General features: G+C 40.2%; 1 protein-coding gene across 1 annotated transcript in view; it reads left to right on the forward strand.

The window, feature by feature from the left end:
- stk10 (serine/threonine kinase 10) overlaps positions 1–18,965 on the forward strand; it is a 39,903-nt gene extending 20,938 nt beyond the window's left edge. The window contains exons 5-20 of the mRNA XM_018691364.2: positions 84–156; positions 996–1,190; positions 1,686–1,767; positions 6,475–6,609; positions 9,028–9,393; positions 9,615–10,064; positions 12,869–12,993; positions 14,078–14,201; positions 14,421–14,600; positions 14,869–14,961; positions 15,078–15,207; positions 15,323–15,447; positions 15,653–15,841; positions 15,957–16,082; positions 16,271–16,384; positions 17,014–18,965. Coding sequence (XP_018546880.1) covers positions 84–156; positions 996–1,190; positions 1,686–1,767; positions 6,475–6,609; positions 9,028–9,393; positions 9,615–10,064; positions 12,869–12,993; positions 14,078–14,201; positions 14,421–14,600; positions 14,869–14,961; positions 15,078–15,207; positions 15,323–15,447; positions 15,653–15,841; positions 15,957–16,082; positions 16,271–16,384; positions 17,014–17,154 — 2,648 coding nt within the window. The 3' untranslated portion in view covers positions 17,155–18,965. The remainder of the gene's footprint in view (positions 1–83; positions 157–995; positions 1,191–1,685; positions 1,768–6,474; positions 6,610–9,027; positions 9,394–9,614; positions 10,065–12,868; positions 12,994–14,077; positions 14,202–14,420; positions 14,601–14,868; positions 14,962–15,077; positions 15,208–15,322; positions 15,448–15,652; positions 15,842–15,956; positions 16,083–16,270; positions 16,385–17,013) is intronic.
- Positions 18,966–21,490: the final 2,525 nt, after the last annotated feature.

A 21,490-nucleotide genomic window follows, 5' to 3' on the forward strand; every position in this document is an offset into this window, starting at 1 on the left:
CATGACCTCTTTACAAGCTACAAAAGGGGAATGTCTTTCAACTATCTCACACCGTCTTTTCTCGTCTCTTCTTATTCTCGCAGCTGATTTTGGCGTGTCTGCAAAAAACACCAAAACCCTACAAAGAAGAGACTCTTTCATTGGAACACCATACTGGTGAGTAAGACATAGACCTTATGTCAGAGGACTTCATTTACATTGGTACAAATAATAAAGCAAAATCTCTAACTGTAGTCATATCAACCATCCCTACACAAGCTTATGTAAGTGGTGGATTATTGCTTGAGAACAGAGTTTCACACCTCCATAACACTTGAGAAAGCATAATGTTATGCATACACACACACTCAACCCAACACTGGACTCTGTGCTTTCATCCTCTATTGTTGTCCCAATAGTGCACTTGTCTCCGCTATACCTGAACAAATTGGAAATTTCCCCTTTGACGTCTCCACATTGAACCTTGTTCCATAGCGATGTCTCCTATGTGAATATGGCTGGAGCCAGTTAACCATTGACCACAACGGGTTATCGTCTCATCAGGAATACCCTCCCAGCTCGTTGAGAACATGACCGTGCCCAGCTGTTGCGCAATACTGAGTAGTCCTTAAACGAATATTGCTGACAGTTTTTGTGCATACCTTTCCCTTGAATGCGCTGATAAGCAAAGTCAACAAGAGACGGGGAGCAAACATCCATTTTCTGTGCACTTGAGTAAATCTGCAAGCTCAGATTAGAGTTATGGGAGTCGTTTTGCAAATTGTCAGCAAACACACGCTGACTGGAGAAGTGTGCTTGATGTTGACACATGCAAAATAGCTAATAATGGAAAAAGCAGAAATGCTCCTTATCACAGCACAGTCATCATCGGTCAGTCACAGGATATGTTTAGATATGGTTTCATGGTATCAGAAACGAATAAATATTTTAAGGATGTATTATTAACGCGCAGTACACATTGATTTGTTGGTATTTTGCCTTTTTTTTTCTCTCAGGATGGCCCCAGAGGTGGTGATGTGCGAGACAATGAAGGACGCTCCGTACGACTACAAGGCTGACATCTGGTCCCTGGGAATCACCCTGATTGAGCTCGCCCAGATTGAACCCCCGCACCATGAGCTCAACCCCATGAGGGTGCTGCTGAAGATCGCCAAGTCAGAGCCTCCCACCCTGGAGCAGCCTCACAAATGGTGAGGGTGGACGAAAAATGGCTCTGAATTCAGCTGCTGCGCTATGAACCAAATTTTTGCACACTCAGTGCCCTGTAATCTGCTGTAGCTCTACGCTCAGTGCATCACGTTGTCCTCCCCCCTCTCTGACTGCAGTCCACTTTGCCCTTTCCAAAACTCTACAACTCAGCAGAGAGGCAGGACGTAGTGCCAAACTATAACTTTTTCCCTATCAATTTTATGAGTCTGAATGTTCCCTAGCTGCAAATTTAGTGCTGCCAAAGTGAAGTTATCAGGTGCTGAAGGGGGATTTGGGATGTGGAGCTGACTCATCACTCCTACTGAAAGCTTTGTTTTACAAAACACAGCTGTGTACAGGGATGATCCCCATGCACCAACGTCACATATCTGGAAAAGTTTTCCTGTGTTGTAACCATTCCTTCATCCCTTCCCCACCCTCTCCTCTTTCCTCATTGCTCTTGTTTTTGATTAATACTGTTTCTTGTGTTATTCAAGGTCGCAGGAGTTTAAAGATTTCCTGAGGAAAAGTCTGGATAAGAACCCCGAGACTCGTCCAACCGCAGCGCAACTCATGGAGGTAGGCCCGTGACGCGATGTACAATTACAACCTAGGGAATGTTATACAATACTGCACTTTGATATACGGTGGAACATTATCCTCCCTCTGTCCTTATCTTGCACCGACACACATATACGGAGCCTTGTTAATCTTCTATTTTAAGAACTGAATGGAGCGATCTATGCCAGGGATGTGAGCGGTGGCCCTGTCGAGGGCGCTGGCATGTGAGTGGGAGAGGAGTAGAAGGTGTGGAACGGGCAAGAAATGGAGCAGGCATCAGAGTAGGATGGTGTAAAAAGTGAAAAGGTTAAGTGAAAGAAAGTCAAAGCTAAATAAGGCACAGTGAAGAAAAGTTGCTGAGTGAATACAGCAGAGGTTTTGGGCTACTGACACTTGGAGGTGAGGACACACATTGCCATGGAAAGGCTGTTGACAGCTCTTCTGGCAGTAAAAAAAACATCCAAGGATAAGCTGACAACTGTTTCTCAAAATCCAGAATCTTGAGCAAGAAGAATGAGAGAGAGAGAGAGAAGAAGTGAGCAGGGTGTGGATTAAAACACGAGAGCAGTGTCTATTAAAATTCAGAGCCACAGTTTCCTGTCTGTATCCCACAGCTGAGGGGAATGCCAGCTATTTACATTCCCACTCTCAGCCAATAGCATGCTCAGATTTACCACGAGCTCGCCACCTCTGGCCAATTAGAGAGTTGAAAATCCTAGACCCTGGGCCCACTGGGAATTCTTCATGTGCTCTACAGTGCTGGTGGTGGTGGGGGGGGAGACGGGCGCGGTCCAGTTTTTGGTGCTGTGCTGGAAGTTTTAGATGTTTATCATGCCTGCTGCTCCTAACGGCTGTCAGATAGAATTTACTGTTGATAGCTGTGCAATGATGGCATTAAATTCTGCTGGGCTATCATTGCCATTAGTGTATGCGAATATCATATTATATCAGACTTTGTAATGCAGTTATTCACTGGAGTGTGTGGATGTGGGGAACAGATGTAGTGCAGTAAGGGAACAGGAAGATAATAATGAATCATAGATAGGGTTTCGGGAGCGTGGGTGCTCAACTCGATGAGGTGTGTGTGACTGTATGCGTGTGTGTGTGTGTAAAAAGAGGAAACAAAAGGACAAAGCTTCATAAAGCCTTTGTCATTAAGTTTTTCATAGAAAACAGGGATTCAGGATTAGTTCTTGCCGTCTTTGAACCTCTTGCCTTCTGTCTGCCCAACATGTGTTCTCGTAAGGAATGTATACAAAACAACATGACACAGTATCAGTCACTGTGGCTGTGCGGCTGGCGGGAAACCATCTGGTTGACTTGTAGTCATTATACTGAATATAGGTACTCCTCCCACATAGTTGCTCATGGTCAGGATTTTATGGTATTTTATGCATAGCTACCATTTTTATATATATATATATATATATATATATATATATAAAATATATTTTCTGTTTCTATTTCTGTTTCTGTCTTTATGTTGGGTTGTTTTACCATGGGAATACTTGGCTAGTTTATCTCGGTGCCAGGACTTTATAGTGGTTTCGCAACACTGACATTTGTACTTCAATGCTTGTGAGAACCCTGACTGACATCATGCATTCCTCAGCCCTGAACCAGAACACTAACTACCACAACTACATGTCTAAGTCCATCCCTACCCTGACCTTACTCTAAATGTATTAAAAGGTTAAATCTGAACACACAAACATATACATATTTTTAGTGGATGTCATTATCTCTCATGTGCATTGTGGAAAAAGACTTGGAAAAAGTCCTGCCTGAGAATCACCACGTGTTAAAGTTTTCTTTAGTATCAAAGTAATCTGGTGATATATCCCTGTTTCTCTGGATAAGCTACACACCCAAGATATCAACAGTTTTCATAGGGACTATTTTTCAGTAAAAAATAGTTCCTGTGAGGTCTGTGGATTATACAGAGTATAATGAGCACCACAAGTGAGGCCGGAATCTCAGAGTGATATTTCAAAATTTGGGCAAATAAAAGTCAAGTCAGTTTAATTTACATAGACCAAAATTACTACGTTCATAATCCCAACTCTTGCTCCAAACTTAACCAAAACTTAATTATAACCTTAACCTTAAAAACAAGTCTTAACCTCTGAACCACCCTTTGAAGAAGTGAGGACTGACCTAAATGCCCTCACTCTCCAAAAAATGTAATCCAAATTTGTCCTCACAGAGACAGAAGTACAAACACACACACAGTCTGCTATCATTGCTGCACAGGTAACACCCCCCCCCCACCTCCTGCTCTAGTCCCCCGATGGGCCATATTGTTCTCATTTTAACCTTTTCACACCTAGCCATGCATGTAAGACCCAAAATCACCAGCCTCTCGGGGTCTAAAGTAACATGAAACCCAAGAGAGAGGACATAAGCTCCACTGATCCACATCTTGATTCATAATGGCAGTAAAAAAAATATTTTTAAAAAATAGATTTAACAGGGTAGCAGTGCAGTGTTTGCCTTTTTCCCCCTTTGATTTGCTTCAGGGAAACTGGTGTTAGCTTGAGCATGGGAGGTCTGAGTTCATTTGTTAGGATAAACAGTTTAAAGATGAAATCTCATGTTCATTACTGTTGGTAGTCTAATTGTGCCTATCTGATTATTTTTGGGCTTTGGATCTTTCATTGGACCAGAAAAACCCAACAACAACAGATTAATTGATTATGAAAATAATTGTTGACCTGCATCTTCTTGTTAGCTTCGTTCATCGATGGAGCTTTTTCTCATCAAATCATTCTGCTTGATTCTGTTTAAACTTAATTTAGATTTGATATAAACTAAAGAAATCTGTCTCAAGCTCAAGCCTAAAGAAAGTCCACAGAGACAGTGGAGGACTAGATGACCTACACACAGGAACTGGGTTATTTATTTACTTTTAGCCTTTGATGCATGTACCCACTGCAATATTAGCTCAGCTGCCACACCCTCTTTTAAGCATCACAAATTCAGAAGGAATATTCAAGTATTACTGAAGAATTATATGTAGCTTTAAGTCTTTAAGTCCTCTCTTTCCCTGTCTGATGGCTGATCTCTCAGCCTGTTGCTGTGTACTCAGGAAGTGGTAGTGTGGTTGTTGGCATCTAAATAATTTCTAGTTGAGTGCTAAGCGTGTCCTGAATTAACCAGTGTGGCCGTCCTCTACATCAATAGCTTGTAGTCATTAAATTCCAATTCCATGCTGCTTTTTTTGAGAACTTGTGTTCTGATTGTGCTGAACTCTGCAGGACATCCCTTTATTTCCTTAAACTCAAACATACCTAATAGCAGTGGTATTTTAACAATAATTTGACAGTTGAATGGAAGAATCAAAGGATGCTGGAGAGGCATAAACAACACTTGAGATCATTTGCATTGCTTAATACTCACTCTCTCACCATAAGATTGAACGGCATTGATGAAAGTAACACACCCCAACTGTAAGAATTTGTATCTTCTATTTCAGTTGGACATTTGCTATGAACAACTGCATGTATGTATATATAGCATTAAAAAAAGACTAAAATATTTTTCATACACTTTCCCATGCACTCTTATTTCCACCATGGTGTAATAAATGGTTAGATGGCACTCAGCAACTACACAACCTGACTCATTAGACAATAGCTGACTGTTGTTTGTCACTGGAGAAGTTAAAAGCCGAGGACTAATGCAGTCCTCGAGGACAAGACCCAGCACACAAACAGCTGTGATCACCCTCGACAAGTGTGCACACACACTGACTTAGACACACTTCATGGTCCAGTACCACTTGTAGCCTTTTCCCCTTTGTCAGCTGTTGCAGTTGAATTACACAGCAGTGCAAAGCATCTGAATAATAGATGATCAGTCTTTTATCCCAGCTGCACTCAACTTTTAATTTAGCCTTATATTCTCTATGCACTCAACTTAATATTGCCTTGTTTTGCACTCACAAAACACACACTTTCTCTTCAGACGTTGTAGAGCTAAAGATGACTTTCTATTTTAAGTGTATGATGTTAGATGCAACATTGTTATATCTGTGTGCTATTGATGGGGAGTATTGTAAAGCTGCTATTGTTGTTATTCAGGAGCTATTCAGGAACTGGTTTCCCCTGTAGTGAAAGCCTCTGGTAGCCTTGGCTCCTGTGCTTGTTGCTTCTAGCTGTCCCATGGGAAAGCTGATCTACCTGACTGCAATTACTTTATTTTTCACCAGATTGTTTTTTGTTGTTATTTTATTCTGTCTCCTGCCTTCATCTCACTGTTCTCTCTCTTTAAACAGTGATTTGTATTTGCAGTGGTTGACCTGTTGTTTCACTCCAGACCTTTACAGCTAATGTAGTAACTTATTAAAAGGCCAATCAAACAGTTCAGCACTTGCAGCATCCTTCAAGCTAATTTTGTGATCTAATGATACTCAGATCCATGGATAATATGTTCAGCAAATGTTGTTTTATGGTGGTATGGGTGTTTATCCTGTGGTAACATCAAGCATATTAGTCTGTCTTATGCTTTGCACAGGCAACAACCAAATGCTCTGCAGTGGTTTGAAGTGGTCTTTGCAAATTCATTTATCCTTAAGATGCTTTATGATGCTTAAAATGAGCTGAAGAAATGTGTCCTTTTTTGTGAGAAGTTTGTCTTGCCTTTTAAGAACCAGTCACTGAGCATTTTGTTTAGCTGATAATTAACCCCAACACCCGTCTCCCTTCTGTGTCTTGTGTCCCACAGCACCCTTTTGTGAGGTCGGTGACGTCCAACCGTCCACTGCGGGAGCTGGTGGCCGAGGCCAAGGCTGAGGTCATGGAGGAAATAGAAGACAATAGGGAGGAAGGAGAGGAGGACGACGCCATGGAGCTCACTGTGGTACCTAGATCTTTTTTTTTTTCCCCCTATTCTGTCACTTCACTTTCTTCTCTGTCATTGTTTGTTTCTAAAAGGAGACTGGGCAGTTCCACGTTCCTCACTAGCTTTTCTGAAAGGTCCGGTCGCTTTAAGCTGCGGGGTCGTAAGTTTACATGTGATTCAACTTTAGTCTTTCTTCTACTAAAGCTAAATTTTACATGCAAGTGACACAAGTGAAGATCTTTTTCTTCTCACTGTGTGGTTCAAAGCTGTAACAGAGAAGTTTGAGTTAAAAAAGGGGCCTTGTTTTAATGTCACCAGACAATATAATTAAATTAACTCGTGCATGTAATCACACAAATGCATGCACTTACCTGTACATGCACCCATGCCCTGAAAAGCACACACATTCTGCCTTAACTGTCCACTTCCTGTACATTTGAAGTCTTCACTTGTTGACCCCTTTGAACAGCATGTCTTGGGTAAACATGGCCTTCCTGCCAGTGGATCGATGGTCCATTCTGTAGAAGCCATTCATAAATCCTAAGAGGGCATAAGATTAGAAAGTGAGCATAGTATGAGATTGCAGTTTACCGCCTCCCCCCTTGGCACAAACAAAGGGAACATAAACCGGAATACTGGCACCCACACCCACACATGGTTTTAAATATAAGTGCTGCTCTTGGCCGTCGCTCCTATATAGAAGCGCCGTCACCACATGACCCCTGATGGAGTAAATTATTTAAGGTTGCGCATTGTTCTACTGCAACACTTTGACCCTTAAATAAAAAACACACCGTTTCCTGTATACCAGTGACTCCCAAGTATAGAGGATCCTCTTTGCTAACAGGAAGCTGTAACAAGACAAATGTGTTGATCATGTGTTGAGCATGGATGTTTTTCTCTCCGTCCAGATGAATGTTTGCACACTTATCTCTCACGTAAGGTCAACAGTAAGTGTGACAGCTGCCGAATTTATTGAGATGAATAACTTGGATCCGGTGTAGTGACAGTGCTCAGTGCTGTGGTGTTTTTGCACTTCATTTTCCAGACATCTTAGTGATCAAACATTGTCAGTCTTTGGATTAAGTTTGACTTCTTGTAGGTGCTTTATCCTGCTCTGGATATTTAAAACAAGACTTAAAACTCATCATGTCCTCAGTATCAGAACTTTCCCGAGATAAAACCCTCTAGAATTTAAAATAACATTGAATATTAATTTTATTGTTATGTGGAAATACTGAAATTAATATAAATATTATACAGTACAGTAGTTTACAGTTAAAAGATTGCTGTGCCCAAAATTACTTTTCTCTTCTCAATGCTCACCTACCTATGATATCATATCAGTTATTTCCTCTTCTCTTCCCAGCAAGGCCACTTTTGCAGACATGCAGCAACATTTTGACACACATGGTTACAAGGCCCTTGAAAGCCAGCCAAGCAGTTCCCCGACAGTTTATCTGTTCGTATATATCACGCAGATCCAGACAGAGAAGTTTGCTGAGATGTTAGAAAGGCTGCACCTGACCATAAAGATGTCTGATGGTATTGTTTACCTCGAGAGTATTTCAAGCTGCGGAGTTGCTCATTGTGACCGATAGCTGTGCACATAATCCTGAAATACCATCTTCAGTGGTGTTTGTAATTACGGAGTACAGACTTCCCATGACTAACACACATGTCTGGAACCTCCTGCAATTAGATTTAAAATTGTCAAAATAGCCTGTTTCTGAAAGTGTATGAAATTGCCTCAGAAACTCCATACTTTCTCTTCTAGTTACTGACATGTAGGGCATATTAGTCAATCATTTAGCTAGTATTATTAATCTATTAACTTATCATCCCCACTTGTTTTTATTGATATTATTACTTTGACCAGAATGACTTTGAAACTGGTTAGAAATTTCATTCTGTGTGGTGTTAATTTAATGTCTTAAATCTAACTTGGTGAGCCCTGCAGGAACCTAAGTAAAGTAGTAAAAGTAAAGTAAATACATTTTTAAAATGCATTTTTACTATCCACTGTTTATTTTGCAAAGCACTCATCAATAATCACACTCAGTTCTTTGGAGTAATGCCATTTAAAACTCTCTGTCCCTGGTTGTCAGCCGTGGTTTACACAGGCCTTTCACCTCTGTTATTATGATTGTACTTATTACAGATTAGATGACTATCTCAGCTACGATGATAAGTAGCAGTGCAGGAGTATAAAGCAGGAGCAGCATGACCACATTCCTACTAAAGCAAAGGTTACGGTTACTTCACTGAAGGTGGGAGGCCCAGAGGACTTTATCCATTAGAGTTTGGGCTAAAACCAAAGGTTGAAAACATTAACATTTGGGAGACAACCACTGATTTAAAGCCTTAAAACATCAAAGGCGTTACCACATCAGTGCATAACAACACTTCTTCTCTCACTCTTCCTTGCTCCTTAAGTCTCCAGGCAAGGAGCCATGCCAGACCAGTCAGACCAGTTTGGAAGGGGACCAGTCTCTGGACACCCCGAGCCCCACCACGCCCTCCCCGACAACACCCTCCCCGACCACACCAATACCTATACCCAGGAAGGGGGCAGAGTCAGATACACCAACGGAGGAGCAGCCAGGTCCCATCATGGTGGCCCCTGTTCCCCTGCCAAGGCATAATCTCCCTCCAAAAAATACAGAGGAGTTGGGTGACAAACTTGCTGAAGAAGTCATTCTTGAGTCTGAAAAATCTGAGAGCGAGGCATCGACCAAGACGTCCAGCTCTGACTCAGGCATTGAGGATGGAAAGAGTACCCCCACATCGGAGGAGGAAAAGGTACTCTTTGAAATTTTACATTTTTTAACTGTTGCATAGTTAGACTTTATTAAGTATCTGTATACACTGAGCAGTTTGTATTTTAATTATCAAGTGAAATCACTTATTCAGGCTTTGAGAAAATCTCAAATGCATCTAATGGTGTATCTTATGATTCTTACAGTTTTGATTGTTATGTATTCAAAGATGTTATAATAGCAATGCTACAATTACATTTTAAGGGTGCTGTGGAGACCCCAGAGATGGAGCAGCCACCATCTCTCTCCCAGCCTGAGGCATCTGAGGAGCATGTTGACATCATCATAGACTCAACAGACCCAGAGAAGCCCAAGATCCAGGTGGAGGAGGAGGAGGAGGAGGACGATGAGGAGAGGAGCAAAGTTATGTCTAACAGAGACGTACCAACTCCGAGCTCAAGTCCAACTGTGACTCCCACACCCACTCCCGCCTCCTCCTGTGTTCCTACCCCAGTGCCCACACCCTGCTCTGGGCTGAACGACAGCGTAACCAAGGACACTCCAGAGCGGACATCGATCGGAGGAAATGCTGAGACTGTTTCACCTTATATCAATGGCGGGATTATCAACAAACGTTACTCTTACTCAGGCAGCATGGTGTCTGAGAGCATGGACATGTCAATCCATAAGGGGAACATCTCAATGTCTGCAAGGGTGAGTCAGCATAAAGCATACCTTTCTCTAACTGGACGATTTCATAGGAGGAATATCTAGTAAAAACTAGTCCTGAAAAATTGTCCTGTATGAATATCCCTTCACTCTTATTATTTAAATGCCAACTAGAGTGATGAAAGTGACTTTTCATGCAATGGTTTGTTGATGCAGTGAAGATCAATGAAGTCAAACATATCCCTCATTCACACACGCTTTTCAGTAGATCATGTATTTACTGTGAAAAAGAGCAGCATTGAAGTGTAAAAGAGGTACAGAGAGCACCTCCCTCCCTCTGTAGGAAAACTCCTCCTTGGAAAAACTATGTCTTGGCACCCACAGAGGAACTGAAAGTGCATTGTGTTGTGTTTTGGGGTGTGGGTGTTAACCATTTGAAACAGAGGATAGCCTGTCCTCCATTGGGCTTGCGCCACACATTACATTTAGGGAGGATATGGGGAATAGAACTAGCTAATGGTTAATTGGTTGATGGATATGAATTTAGTTAATAAAAAATGGACAAATACTTTAAATATATTAAAAAAACTTCTCCAAAATGGAAAAAGCTTTTTAAATGTTCTTCCTGTAGATGACAATTTATCACCAGATTTGCCTCTTACAGTCCTGAAGAAGGGAAGATAGGAAGCTGAAGGGAGAAAAGACAGAGACCATTTTATCATCAGACACCAAGCCTTTTCTGAGGCAAAAATATGCAACATTTTCCATTCACTGGGACCAACAGTGCCCTTTGTGTGGGCACAGTTCAGTATTCATCACTGTGAATAGAAGTTTCTGTGCAGCTCATTGTCACCCGGTTGCTTCTGGAGGCTTATGGACCGAGCATGATTGAAATCCTATTGACTGTGCATGGAGTCGTGTCTGTTTGTGGTATGTTAAGTTTTTCCAGAACAGATTATTCAGCAGGCGACTCTGCCAGCAGCCCAGAGCGAGGGTGAATGGACTATCTTTGTTTTAGGTCAGGAGGACGGGCAGGCACATTAAGTCAAGTCTGTTGTTTTATATCATGTTAGTGTGAGTGCATGTTTCTACGTAAGTGCTGTGTGTGTGCGCATAGAGAAACTGTGCGTGTAATCTTGTGAATGAGGTGTGATGGGAAATCATGAACATTATAGCCTGAAACGTACACAACACAGCTATAGAATGACCCAAATGTCCTTTGATTATAGTGATAATGTGTAATTATTAACACACTCACAAGCAAGTGTGGATATTTATTACTTTTGTAAACATGTCAGTGCAAAACTAGACTACAGTAGCTGTCCTCCTTAGCAGTAACCTCACGCAGACTCATATGGAGAGTATTTGCTCAGCTGTAGTATGTTGTAGCTTGGACAGAGTGGACAGCAGTTCCTACATATATGCCCTCTCAATCTCTTCTTCTCTTCTCTTCTCTTCTCTTCTCTTCTCTTCTCTTCTCTTCTCTTCTCCTCTCCTCTCCTCTCCTCTCTTTATATATCAGCTATTTATAAACCAGGAAATGACGACACCCAGGGTTTGAGCTACTCTGTGTTTGCCGAGTAAACTCTGCCATATCAGTAAATATTGTCAGTGGAGGCTGATTTAGAGAAGGGACGCTGGAAATGTTACCATTCATTAACACGTGCTTAGTATGCCATAACAATCTGGTCTATTCAGTTATAAGGTGGAGTCACGCTCTGATGTATACCAAACATTTTATATGTTCTTATATAGCATGATGTCCATATTCATTGTTTAGTTGGCCTGTGCTGTCTTTTCTCATACCTCCTAGATTAGATGGAGTTTGTTAAACTTTGATCTGGGAGCAAAGTGAAAAATCACGGGCCTCTTCTTGGTAGACCCGTGGCTGGAAATAGACTGCTCTTGTTTGTTTGGTTAAAGCCGTGTATCTAGGAGGTAAAGAGTTAAAGAAGCTATCAAAGCAAGTTCACACTGTGTCATGTTTAGGGGATGAGGTTGTTGTTGTTGTTAAACAGTTTTACTTCCTGCCTGGCGCTCCCCATCGCAATGACAGATGGAGCATCTTACTGCTTGTTACAGTAAAACCAGATTGACAAGAATATTAATGCCTTTGTCAACGTGCATACACACATACACACAGCTGCCTTTCTTTCTGTCAGATAAAAAGACCACATTGGGATTCAAAAACACACACATATCCAAAGGGGAATTCCACCAATTTTACACATCAAAGTCTGTTTACTGGTCCCGAGGAGTGCTACTAAAAAAACTATATCTTTGGTTCTGCGGCAAAACTTAAACCTTTTTTTAAGCTGTCCATTGTGAGTTCAACAATGTCAATTGAGTGCAATGTTGAGTTGGTTGAGTGTTCTTTTAAACTATAAAAACATGTCATATTCATAAATATGTGATTTCTTTATGACACTGTGAGCAATGTCATGTTTATAATACAACCCATAGCTCTACTTCATACTCTCTCCATCACACCCAGCTATTAGAGTAAGAGGAGTGATTGATACATTTGTTGCCTAAGGTAGAGGAAGATGGAGTTTACCAGCTCTGTTACACTACGTGCAGTTCAACTCTTAAAGTGATTGTGCAGAAAGTTTGAAGTTAATAACTTTTGTGGTATTTCTGTTTCAGGGGAACTGAAAATTGCAAGTCAGCACCTTAGGCCACAAGCTTATCAACCACCCCTTGTGACCTCTCGACAGAGTTTCTCTGTACTATTAAAGTTTACTGTCAAACACGTGTAATAATACGTGTACACAGGTGCAATCAAAGATCTGTCTTGTCCTGAGGTCTGACTAAATCTGACCTTGTTCCTCTCTGTATCTGCCTCTTAGGACTTCTCAAGTAAGACTCTGAAGCGAACCAGGAAGTTTGTTATCGATGGAGTGGAGGTGAGTGTGACCACCTCCAAGATCATCAGGGATGATGAGAAGAAAGATGAGGAGATGAGATTCCTGAGGTATGTGGATGTCTCTACAGAACATAAATTCAGCACACACACTTAAATATGTATCTAGTCATTATCTAGATAAGCAGTTGGACATGTCTCCAGATTTTTCCTGGAAAAATTAATCTGTTTTCTGCTCTCTGTAAATGAGGGCCATGAACTCGTGTTTTTCAGCTCAGACTGAACTCGATACAGTGATAAGTGTGAGTAAGTGCGTTTACTACACATACTATTTAAGGCATCTTGCTCTTTTGGGCTTCAGCCCCTTTGGGATTAGAGTATAAAAATATCCCAACTGTTGTGGAAAAAGACTTATTGAGGTTCTGTTTTGAAAGAAAAATGAAAAACGTTTCTGAAGTTTCTTTTAGATAAGGGTGAAGATTAGGTTAACTCTGTAGGGAATCCAGATGTTGTAAAAGAAGGTCCATACACTTTTTACTTTTGTTATCCAGTGACATAAATTACTTAATATGCTTTGAGTGGTTTTAAAATGAGCAATTTGTACAGTTATATGACAACACATTGAGGCTGTGTGGAGTTTCTGCTATGTTACTCCTGCCATCTAGTGGTAGAAATATGACATTGCTGAAATACACATTTTATTTTAACTTATTTTGTGTGTGTATTTTGCCACCCACTGTCTTTTCATTTCATTGTTAGCTAAACCACCACTGTGACAGGCTGTCAGTCACACTGACAAACACCTAGATAACAGCCTGCAACACAGTTGAAAATTAGCCACAAACTAACTCTGGTACAGTACATCACATGGTAACATTGACTAGCTTAACTAACCTGTAGAACATTAAACATAATCAAAAACCCATATGAACATTTCAGTCAGTTTCGGTCAATTTCTGATGCTGATGTGGTGCTTGCTCTTCAGTTCAACTAACCACAAAATCTGTCTGTCACATGGACATGATGCACCTTTTCAGAGGCCAATTCTGATATTTCCTCGAGCAGCTGGTGTTTTCTATAAAGGGGATGACTAGTTGTGATTTTAGTTGGAAAACTTCAGTTGGTTTGAAACGTATGAACTTAAGTTGTGTGCATGTTAAAATGATGGCCTGTGTGTATGTGTTTGTGTGTTTAGACGTCAGGAGCTGCGGGAGCTCCGTTTGCTGCAGAAGGAAGAGCACCGTGCGCAGGCTGTTCTAAATGCCAAACTGGAGACACAGAGAGAACAAATGCAGAGACGTTTTGACCAGGAGATGAATGTGAGTCACAGCCACACACACACACACAAAACCGTATTTGGTATGCCCAACAACATATGAGATCCCATACAACAGCCCTACAAAAAATCCTACTGTTACGTGAAGTATTTTCTCTAATGAAAGGAGTCTAAACTTAGTTGAAAATAAAACTGCCCTACAGTGTTTTGTATCATACGCCCAAAGCTTAGAGTGTGCTTGTTTCCTATTGGTCCTTCTCAGGCCAAGAAGAAGCACTATGACACAGAGCTGGAGAACCTGGAGAAGCATCAGAAGCAGTGTATTGAGAAGATGGAAGGAGACCACAATGTTAAACTCAAAGACGAGAACAAGCGCATCAAAGCAGAGCAGGAACGAGAATACCACAGGTTTCAAGATCAGATAAAACACAGGAAAAAAGAGGTACTTTTGTGTGTGTGTGTGTGTGTGTGTGTGTAAAATAACTCACCAGATGAATCTTCTTGCTTTCATTTCTTAAGTCCAGTTATTTGAAGATGTGGACAAACGAATGAAAATGGTTCAGAGAAAGCATTCAGTCCTCAGCCTAATGAGACATGAATTGCACAATAATGTTTATTTTTTCTGTACATCCTCATACTTTGCTGGCTTGCCTGTGTGTGTAAGTCTTGTGCAAAAGTCAGTGCATATAACTGAAATGTGCCCTCTTTAGGTAAAACAATCTGTTGATAAACTGCCCAGGAGTCAGCGTAAAGAATCCTTGAAACAGAAGATGAACGCCTTCCAAGAAATGAAGACTAGAGAGGTAAGTTGTTCTCTTAACTTAGACCTAGTTAAAACTATTACTTTAAGTTTAAATAGTATAGGTCCTTTCAGTCCTCTCCATCCTCTCTCCATGTCTTTCTCTTTTCTGTGTTTTAGGAGGAAAAATTCTTGGCGACTCAGAAGAACTACCTGGACACAACGCTGAAAAAGATTATCTATAACAACAAGAGAGAGATTGCAGAAATGGAGAGGGAATGCCTTAACAAGAAGCATCACCTAATCAGAGGTACAGTATCTGTTAGGCACTGGGTCAGGTGAAACCAACACACAACACCTGATCATGATAAGTTTTGTTGTTCTCTGACAGTATTGACATATTGTGTTCCAATAACTTTGATTAGAGCGCGAAGCTACAATATGGGACATGGAAGAGAAGAATCTTTACGAGAGACATCAGTTATTGAAGCAGCAGCTGAAAGATCAGTACTTCCTCCAGAGGCATCAGCTTCTCAAGAAACATGAGAAGGTAAACCAGTGGATTGCAACTCTCCTTGCCACAATAAGTTTGTATTCTACACACATTTAACTTTAGGTAGTAAGTAAATCATGTGTCAAAATCGAGTCTCGGGTCATAGGAACTCTTTCTCATTGGATTTTCTAGGTTCAACTACATTGTATGTTCTGCTATCCAACCTGTAGTCCATGTTTATCTATTTTCTGCGCCACTACAGGAGCAGGAGCAGATGCAGTGCTACAATCAGCGAATGATTGAGATTCTGAAAGCTCGGCAGCAGCAGGAAAAGAGCCGGCTGCCTAAGATCCAGCGTAGCGAAGCCAAGACCCGCATGGCCATGTTCAAGAAGAGCCTCCGCATCAATTCAACGGGTAGCGCCTCAGAGGATAGAGAGAAGATCAAACAGGTAGACAGGAAGGGTTTTCTCACTCAATATTTAAGCATAAAGTTAATTATTCAGTAACCCATTGAGAGTTGGTGATGTATAAATAAAACTTTGACTTGACTTTGTCTCTCTCTAGTTCTCACAGCAAGAGGAGAAGCGGCAGAAGGCAGAGAGGCTGCATCAGCAGCAGAAACATGAGAACCAGATGAGAGAGATGGTTGGTCAGTGTGAAAGCAATATCCGAGAGCTGCAGCAGCTACAGGTGACTCATGTTTTACATGTTACTTCTCTATTATGCATGTCACTGTAGATCTTTTGTCACAGTTCCATCAGTGAGTTAAAGGCAGAGTTCTCCAATGGAGTTTTTTTTGTCCAGTCTATAGAACAACACACTAAATGAACACAATAAATGGCTCACATTTGTTAACAGGATCTTGTTTTGTGTTCCAGAATGAAAAATGCCACCTGTTGGTTGAGAATGAGACCCAGAGGCTCAAGCAGTTGGATGACCAACACAACCAGGTTATGAAGGAATGGAGGGATCAGCTGAAACCCAGAAAGAAGGTATGTTTTCTGTCACAACTTGGATGAGAAGATTGATGTCATTCTCTGTAAGTTTGGAACTCAAGCCTGGAGGCAGTTAGCTTAGCATAAAGACTGGAAGCAAGGGGTAACAGCTAGTCTTTTTAGTTACACCTATAAAACTCACTAATTAACATGCTGCATTTCCTTTGTGTAATTTGTACACAAACAAATGTAAAAACAAGTAATGGTTTTATGGCTACATGCTGTAAGTATGGCCTTGTGAAAAACAGCCGATTGCAGTGACTTCATGCCTAAACTAAGCTCATCTCCTTTGGCTCCAGATCCAAAGCACAGATAAGATCATGGTATCAGTCATCCTCTTGGCAAGAAAGCGCACAAACATATTTCCCAAAATGTTAAAGTATTCCTTTAACTTTATTAAAGAGTTTGAGCGCTTAAGTTAAAGTTACAGTTAAGAATGAAAACGTGTTCCTTGTTGTCAGTTTTTGTGTTGCATGGATTATAACTGTTTATCATAAAACAACTCAAAAAACAACCTGTCTAGTCTACCAAGTTAACGCCAAATTACATAAAGACTTTGAGATTGAGCAACACAATATCACAACATCGGGTAATCTCATACATATTTTGGTTTCTAACCTTCCTAGGCCCTTGAGGAGGAACTAAACATGAAGAAAAGGGAGCAGGAGGCTTTCTTCAGGATGAGTGAGAGCTCTGATTGCCCAAATCCCAGTTCTCCCAACAAACTCTCCAAGTTTGTACCTTACCAAGACTCATCCACCACATGAAAGCAGCTGCTGTGATATCACATCATCTCCTGGTCTACACTTTACACACATACACACTTTCACCCATACACCCTCTGACATAATTGTCTGCTGCCTTAATTTGCTTTGCTAGTAATGGCAGCATACCTATCCCTCCATTAGGTTCCTTTATTGTTTTAGTGAATATTTATGTTTTAATTCATTTTTCTTTGAAAGTGTTGTAGTATCTGATTGACTTAAAACTAATCATGTGATTCATGACTAAGTTACTTAGTATCTGCTTCCATACAGTATTTTGATTTCCTTCCTGTGTCTGCTTGTTATAGTTCACCAGTGAAACATGAGGATAATGGTGGCTGTTAGTTTGGGTGAGCTGAAACCAACCAAAACTAATAATAAGTCTTAACAAGTAAATATTTAGGAAAAAATCTTTTTGGTTGGGTAGTAGTAGTTTGTTGTCCTAAGTGCCCAGCAATGGAATTTGTTTTTGCATGAGAAGGAGGAATGTTTGCTTCTTTAAAAGCTGGTGAGCCAGGTACTAAGCACTTTTTGTTTACCCCAAATTATCAGTCCTGTCTTCCAAATATGACCAGAACATGCCCTAAAAATTAATGATTCTCTGACTCTTCTTCATTTCTCTGTCTTGGCTTATTCGCCTGTTTTTCCAAATGAGATGCATGTGTGATATAGCTGCCAAAGTCTGCCTGTATTTATTTTTACTGTCAAAGAAAAACCTTATCCAGATTTATCATTGTAAATGCTAATTTAAATATTTTTTTTTCTCTCTCTCTCTCCTTTTTAACCAGCACCCATGGTATGAAGGATTAGCTGATTATTTTGTATCTTGTTTAAACTGGGGGATGAGGCTAAATCCAAAGTTATCAGAATTTATAATTTCTTTTAAATGATTATTTAGGAATGAGGAATTGTTTTAACAGACAAGGGAAGATTAATTGTTGTTCACAGTGTTGTAAGAAAGACATTTATTATTTTTCTGTTGTATTTTTTTTACTGTAAAATCAGTCACACTGGATGGGAACTGACAAAGCCAAAGCAAAAATACTGTTATGTTCTTTGAAGGATGTTGAACAGGGGATTTAAATCTAAATTTAAAAAAGGTATTAAGTGTATAATTGTTATACCGTGTGCAGTCTGATAACCAAAGTGCAATATTACATGTATGTCTTTGCTAACCTTAAAGAGGTTTTTTTTTTCTTTTAAATTTGCCTTTCTTTGCACTGAGAGGGAGAATAATATGAAGAGTTCAACCAAAAATGGATGTATCAGCTTTTTGAATTAAACAACATTGCTTAAAATGATTTAATCTTCATAAGTTTTAGTAGTGCTTGGCAAGCAATAATTTGGGGTTATCTACTTTTCAAATAATGTTCTGATCTTGGAATATAACTCTTTATGTAATTTTTAAGGGAGAGCACCAATTCAGTCTGCTGTAAGATGCCTCTAGATGTTTAATTTTCAACTGAAAATGTTTGCAGCTGAGGAATGTGTTGCCTTGTTTAAGTGAGAGAATGTGTTTTTTTTTTTTTTTTTTTTTTTTTTTAGTAGTTTGGCCTTAAGAAACACTGAATCAGGTCAGCAGTCAGGTACAACTTAATCTCTCTTTCCCTCTCACTCACTGTCTCAGAAGTATTTAAAATATATATATATATGAATTTTCTTTTCTGTCATGTTTAATAGTTCCATCTACATCTTCCTCTCTGCCTCAGTTTACATAACATTGTTTGTATGGAAGGGTTGTGAGTGTGGATGAGACTGTATCAGAAGGAACCACTACTGTAAATAACTCTCAATAAATGCAGATTTTCTAATGATTGGATTGTGGTGAGGCTCTTCCTAATGTTAGTGGTGGTTAAGCTCTAACACATCTGAGGCACTGAGACTGGATCACATTTTTTTGTTTTCTTGGTGGCCCTGGATGTCAAAAAACACAACTACATTTCAAAAAACAGTACAAACACAAATATTTCAAATTATGGAAAATGGGGGGTGGGGGTAGGTGGGTTTAATACTATTTGTGATTGGACAGATGCCAAGTCAAACGTTTGTTTGTGTATGACATCAACAAAATGCAGTTGGACCAAACGAAAGGAACAAGAAACTTAAATGGAGTACCAAAAGTTGTTATTAATAAAGATGCAAGAAAATGACTGAAAACGGTGGTTTGACGGTGTCCAAAATGGCTTCCGGCGATCAGCTGCGGCTGTGAGGAGCGGCGTAGTGTGCAGTGACCAACTCTTTGAAGGTAATGTATTTTGGCTACTTTGTAATGGAGACGGTCGAAAACCGCTAACCTCAGCGAGCGGTGAAGACAGGAATAAGCAAAACAGGTGGAATTAAATTGTCAAATTTAATTCAGAGAAAAATTATTTTCATTTATTTTTATTTTTCATTGATTTCCACTGATTTCATCAGTCACGTAATTTCATTGTATTCTCACATCCAATCCGCGAGATGGCGCATTGCGCCTGGGTAGTTTAGCAAAGAATACCGGCGCGGCGCATACAGGAAGAATAAATTTCCTCCTACCTAGAAGCTTGAAGGTATGCCCCGAAGTTCAACTACCACGTCTGTGTCCCTTCTGTTGATATCACAGATCGGTAAATATGCCTGAATTTGAGTGTACATGATATATTTTAAAAAATGAAAAAGTTGGTCAAGGAAATGGGTTGTAAAAGAACCTGAAGTAAATACGAGGGGTTGTATGCTAACTTGCTAATGCTAGCGGACTGGTGTAGCATGTAGCAGTGTGCGGGGCAAACTAACCCCAAACCAAGGAAAGCCGATACATTTATCAAATGCAAGTATTTTGTAAAGTAGTTTCCATGTAAAAAGGACCTAGACATCTTTCTGGTCTATTGTCAAAGTTAGAAAATACTATCATGTATTAGTATAGCACACAACTGTAAGGACAGTTCATGTTGAGACAGGTGAAACTGTTATTTTTCATGGATACAGTGGAAATGCACTAGATGAGAGAACCAGAAAAGTTGAGTGTATGTCTATACAAATCGGGACTGAAGCTATGGCCATTTGTTTACAACAGATGTCTGATACCTGAACTATGTTGGGGAAGAATAAATCCTCCTGCCGTCAGCTTAACACTAGCTCAACGTGTGTGTCTCTTCATATCACAACACTACACAGGCAGGCAACATTGCATATCTGCTGCCCCCTGCTCACCAAATTAGGGAGACAATAGTAACGTTAAAGTTGTCGTTGTTTCTTTGCTGTGCTGGAGTTTGTACCCCTATAACTCGTCAACAATATGCAGCAATAATAGCTAACGCTGGCTAACGAGAGAGTGCTTTGCAGGGTGCAACTTTGTCCGCTCAGTTGTACCTACGTTTTCTCCTTAATAGTTGATTGCTTTACATTGTTTGTGTTGCGCCTCCTTATGTTGTTTGAGGAATCTATATCTTGGGTGATGGTATACTTGTGGACAGTCAAGTTGGTTTTAGGTTGGATATTCACTCCGGATCCAGGGGCGTCTTCTCCATTTTTAAAAATTAATATTTCAATAGAGGATTTTTTTTTTTCAATAGCTCCCATGTGTTGTGGTTAGTGAACCTATAGAGTGTGTGATTTTAGGTTTATTTGAATTTTGACAATTTGATGATTTTAAATTGAGTTATTTAGAATCATTTTATTATTTTGGGATACTATGATTTTGGCATATTGCTACTATTGTTGCCTTATACAGTATATTGTACCTTGTTTTAAACCAGATTACACCCAGTATCAGTCAAGCAACTGAAGACCAGTGAAATTATTTTTCTGTTCCTTTATTCTCTCACATTAAAACCAGCCTCCCTTTCTTAAAATCTATTCATCCTCAGTCTTGTGTGATTTGTGGATGCAGCACAGCCTTACTGCTACAAGTGTTAAATTATGGTTTGTTCTCCTCTTCAAGCTGCCCAAGTGCTTTAAAGACTGGGATCCTACAGTTAACCTCCGACCATGTCTGATACATTGCGTCTACGGGAGGAGAGGATAAAGTCTGGAAAGGATCTACAAAGACACAAATATTGAGCATGGGCCTCGCCAGAGAGCGTCTCTGTTACAGGATTGACAAGGTAAATTAATTTTATTAATTGCATTACTAAGTGTAGACACAAGCAAGTATCTCACATTATACTCAGATAAGGCAGACATGATAAAAACTAAAAGTCCTATTTCAGAAAATTAATAGACTGCTGCCCCAAGGTACTGGTAACATACAGGATTTGATTCCTAGAATCTGCACCTTAGAGACTCTGTCAATCTCCACTATGCCACCGAATACCCTTTGCATTTGGAATATCTCTTGGAGCACTTTTCAATCTTAATTTCTCTGGAC

Source organism: Lates calcarifer, linkage group LG20 (assembly GCF_001640805.2).
Source record: "Lates calcarifer isolate ASB-BC8 linkage group LG20, TLL_Latcal_v3, whole genome shotgun sequence".
Lineage (NCBI taxonomy): Eukaryota > Metazoa > Chordata > Actinopteri > Centropomidae > Lates > Lates calcarifer.